General features: G+C 30.7%; 1 protein-coding gene across 1 annotated transcript; it reads left to right on the top strand.

The window, feature by feature from the left end:
- The first annotated feature begins 4,344 nt into the window (after nucleotides 1-4,344).
- On the top strand, nucleotides 4,345-4,905 carry LOC114736313 (uncharacterized). The gene has a single exon (XM_028924100.1). The coding sequence runs from the start codon at nucleotides 4,505-4,507 to the stop codon at nucleotides 4,775-4,777; it is 273 nt and encodes a 90-aa protein (XP_028779933.1). The 5' UTR covers nucleotides 4,345-4,504; the 3' UTR covers nucleotides 4,778-4,905.
- Nucleotides 4,906-5,233: the final 328 nt, after the last annotated feature.

Genomic DNA, 5,233 nt, shown 5'->3' with positions numbered 1-5,233 from the left:
GCTCCTAGACTTGTAAATTATTGTTCTCATAAATTAAATAAATTCACTTGTAAATGAATGTATTTCTATTGTTAATGGGTATGTTTGTATTGTAAATCACCTAATTATACTTGTGAATAGTTCCTCCCTGTAATATCCTAGATTTTATTTTAGGATTTATACAAAATAATAATAAAATAATAAAGTAATAATAATTTTTGACTTTCCACAAAAATTCAGAGGAAAGTTTGGAAAGAATTATTAGGGGGAAGCTCCCCCTAATAAATGTATGGGCATATTAAATATACCCCCACAATTCAGTTTTCCTGTCAGGCGCAAGAGAGAAAGATGGAAAGGGTGTGGAAGAAAGAGCAAGGAGTATATCGGCAATCATTATGAAGGAGAGGACAAGTTTTAAAGATAATTTAAGTATATAAAATTACTTCTTTTCATCAAAATTTTTTCATGAATATTTCCTATATATTTTAATTTTTCTAATGACGGCGTTACTATAGTGATTAGAGAAATTTTAAGATTTAGGTATGGAGTAAGTATTAAGTTTTGATAATAAATGACCATAGGAATTTAGAAGTGAATGAGTAGTTAATCTTAATCAGTTTAGATTTACCCATTTGTTAGTTTTTGGTATTTAAATTAACTTTTTTAGTTAAAAAATCTTTATTTATGATATATATATATCATATTTATACTAATTAAAATTAAGTTAAATAATTTTATTTGGATTTTTTTGACATATTATTGACATTTTAATCAGTTTAGAATATTAAAAATGTTGAGAATATAATTTTGAATGTTAAAAATGTTGAGAATAATTATTAGAGAATTTTTAAAGTTTGAAGCTTAACTTATAAATTAAGAATTTTATACAATTAAATTAAATTAGAAATTTAGCTAAAATATATAAGCTTAATTAATTAATTAAAAGTTTTATATTAATATGTGTTCATATTAATTATGTAGATTAATTATTGGTTGAGTATGGGATTAACCTTGTGATAATCCTTTTTATTATTTGGCAAGAAGTGACTACTTTCCATTTGTTATATATGCTCATATGTTATTTGTGAGTATTTTGTTATTTAAGAATGATGATGTGCTATTTGAAACTCAAGTAGATATATTATACTTTTAAGTTATGAAAATTGTCTTATAGGACTTTTGGAATTGTGACTGAGCTGTTTGAAAAAATATATAATTTATGTTATGGATTATATTGAGAAAAGATTGAAATATCTCTCATTATATTTCAAAAGATTGGTTTTTATTTAGATTTTGAGTTGAGTCCTGTGCTATCACGTGATAAGGCTGTCATTGGTGCACATTAGTTGGTTTCCTTCATCCCCTATAGTGAGGGATATGCCTTTGTGGCTTCTTATTCGTCCCTCAAAATGAGAGATAGACTTATGTAGTTTGTGTATTAGCCCCGTGGTGAGGGTTTGGATGGTTAATATTATCTTTTTTTTTTTTTAGCAAAGAGATTATCTTAATATATGTGTTTTATGTTTCTATTGATATATCTATATTTCTTGAGAATTAATTACTGTCTCATTTGACACCCCATAAGCACATGTTAATATGTATGATGAGTTGGAAAGTTAGTTACTGAAGCTTTTATCTCACCTCATGGTTTCTACTATCTTCAGATGATAATTCAGATGATGATCTATCAGGAAAGGCTACGGGGGCTAGGTATGCTGTATAGCTTGTATAGCCTCCCTTCTTTTTTTTTTTTTATGTGCAGATTGATTATATATTTCCATATATGGCTCATCTACTTTGATATTGCAAACTAATACTTTTGATTACTGCTATGTTATTTGATGGGAGGGCCATTAGAAGGCCAAAGGCCTCTAAAACTTTGCATGTTACACTCTTTTGAAAGTGTTGACTTTGATCAATGGACTTCATAACTTATTTTAAAATGATTTATCAGTTTGTATATTTGAAAGTATAAGTTTTGTTTGGCCTAATAGTTGATGGTATTTTTAGACTTTGGAAGTTCAAGGCCCAAAGTTAATAATTGATGCTATGTGATATAAGTTATTCTTTTAACCATGATAATAGTTTTATAATTTTAAGGTTTTTTTTTTTCTATCATAGTTAATCTTTTAAATAAATTATTTGATTTAATCTAAATGAGTTTTTGGAAGAATAGTCATCACACTCCCAGCCTTGTGAATTATCATGTTCATCTTCTTCAATTTAACTAGTTCACTTGCAAATGAATATATTCTTGTTGTTAATATATGTATTTGTCTTGCAAATTTTCCAATTCTAGTTGTCAATATGATGGCCACATTTCAAGAACATGAAGTTGTTAATTAATATATCCTCGTTACAAATTGCCTAATATCATGAAGTTGTACTCATAATGCATATTCCTTAAAACTGAAATTGTACAAATTCTTCGTACACAAATTTGAACATATTCTAAAGTAGTTTAAATTATATCTTGGATAGATATATAATAACTACTATGTCATTGCTTTCTTTTCAGTTGTTCCTTTATCTGTTGAAATAGTTTTGGATCAATAGCTAACTTCGTATTTCTTCTATGAGTAACTAACTACAGCAATAACTCAGACTTTAGTGCACTGTGTTGTTCCTATAGCATAAGGATAAGAACTATCAATACATTTACACAGGTGCAACAATAAAAACCCAAAATAATGAATGAAGTTGTAAACATTTAATACCACTGCCACTAGCCATATATAATATGTTGTTGCACATCATTCAAGTACTAATTTTAATCAATTTTTAATAATTAAACACAGTATATGTTTACAATAGGAGTTTGCAAATTTATAACAGAAATACAAGTTTTCACAATACCAAATCACCATTTCTATGGACAAGTGAAATTTGTAAATTCACAATACAATTCATGATAGGAACTGAAAGACACACCCTTAATACTCAACGGTGTGACTCTAAACTCAACCAACTGAATAATTCTATCTCAAATCTTAGTAGTAAAAAAATTTCTCACTGGTTCAGAACACCACGACAGCTCAAACTAGACTCATAAAATACACAATAGAAGAAATGGAGAAGGATTTTGTGCACATTTTAAACACAAGAAAGAGAAATAGATCCATATGGCTTCTCGTCCTGTTGATTCCGTCTCTTCAACTATGAACAAATCTGCATCATGTATATGCACATACCACAATTCAGCCGTGATTACTTTGTCTCAGTGGATATCATATTGCACCAGTAGAATAGCAGCACAATATGGACCAAGAATGAAAATATCTTGTGCTTATAACAGTACTATTTTAGCTTTGTGGCCCATTGAATAGATTTGCATAAGTTGGCTCCTCAAACTGCACTCTTCCACCTGAAAAGCAAGCCATATTTATCGTAAATTCAGAAGAAAACTGATACACGAGGGAGCCATATGCGCACATTCAACCTTTATCTTTCTATACAAAATAAACTCCTAAAGGTAATTACAAATAAATGATTGTAAAACTCACAAATTCCCTAAGTAATATAAATAGAGAAGATGGAGAGAGGAGAACTTTGTGGGTAAGAGAACCATCAAAGACAAGACAAGAGAATGTGAAACAAGAACGTTGAGAGAACATAGCACAGAAAACACAGACCAATTTTCATAAGGTGGAGAAAATTTGGTTTTTATTATGAGAGTAAACCCTATTAGATCTTTTTTTTTTTTTTCCCTTCTTCAACCATTAAGGGAATCTGGGCATTTTACTTCTCAATTTAATTGATTTTGCCCCAAAAAACTGCAGTGAAATTTCAGAATTGTTTGGTCCTAAATGAAAATTATGTTCCCACAAAGGTCCTTTAATGAAAACTTCCCCTAAATTAATTCATCTAATTGAATTTATTTTATATTTCATATTTATTATTTCTCACTAAATTAATTCACCTAATTTATAAACCAAAATATAATCTTATAGGAATATTTTAGGAAGATCGTGTCAACTTTGGAGGGTGACATAGTCTTCCTGAATATAAAACCTCAATTAACTTTGTCTATCATATTTTTATCATTTTTCCCAAATTAATTTACATAATTTATAAATTGATATATAATTTAAGATCATATAGAGATATTTTAGAGATAACATATTAGGTATATTATAATTAAATAATTTGTTCAACTCATTGAATATTGTAGGGGGTATTCTATATGTGAAGTAAGATCTAGCTTAGTATTTGCAAGCTGCAAAAGCGAAAATAAAACCCAACAAACAGCCCCACCCCACTGGTTTTGTGATGGCCACACATTGAATCCACAGCCTCACCTCACTATCTGGGGACAAACAGTCCAAGATAAGACGCTTGTGGAGACCTCATGCCCTCTCCCTTCTCACTTATCTTCAAAATCTAATCCAACGCTTCGTATTCATCTCACAGAACCAGTCAGCCACAAGTGATATATTATCATTGTTGGCTATTAACCTCCCCATTTTTGTAATTTCTCTGAGAAAGCAGGTTTTGTAGTTCAAAGCTTAGCTCGGGGCATTAAAACATGGCTTCTGTGATCATGTCATTTGCTCCGGCCACCACGAGAGTGTTTGCGACGGCGGCGGCAAAGGGCGCAGGCGGCGGCAAAGAGGAGAAAGGTCTTCTGGATTGGATTTTGGGAGGCTTGCAGAAGGAAGACCAGCTGCTTGAGACTGATCCTATACTCAACAAGGTGGAGGAAAAGAGTAGAGGCACCAACAGCGGTGGCGGGAGAAACTCTGTCGCCATGCCCCAAAAGAAGAATGGTGGCTTTGGAGGATTGTTTGCCAAGAAATGATGACAAGGCCTCAAATTGCCCGCTTTATTGTTCCTCTGTATTATGCTTTTGACCATTATTTTTGCATCCCCAACTTATGTTTATTCTTTTAAGGATATTGCTGCATGCTGATTTTGGTCTTCTTTTCAGACAGTAAATTGAAATTTAAACTGGTCCCTGTTAAATATGTTCAAATGACAATGTGTAATAGCAAAAACTGCAGTTCATTTAGAGGACTAACAGAGAAGCTAAACGGTGCTAATTAACTATGTGCAGAGGATCCAGCTCCTCCGGTTAGTGCATGTGGAAATTCTTTAATTAATTTGGATAAATTAAGAAAGTTAATTAACTTGCTTCATTTTAACAAATTTGACCTGATCTCCTGTAATATTAGATTATATATTATTTTATGAGTTTGATAAATTAATTTAGAAAAAATAAATATAAAAATAAAGTAGATTAAAAGTTTACATTTTT

Source organism: Neltuma alba, unplaced genomic scaffold, assembly GCF_004799145.2.
Source record: "Neltuma alba isolate B1F8T4 unplaced genomic scaffold, ASM479914v2 tig00013328_pilon, whole genome shotgun sequence".
Classification (NCBI taxonomy): domain Eukaryota; kingdom Viridiplantae; phylum Streptophyta; class Magnoliopsida; order Fabales; family Fabaceae; genus Neltuma; species Neltuma alba.
This window is presented reverse-complemented; position numbering and strand designations above follow the sequence as displayed.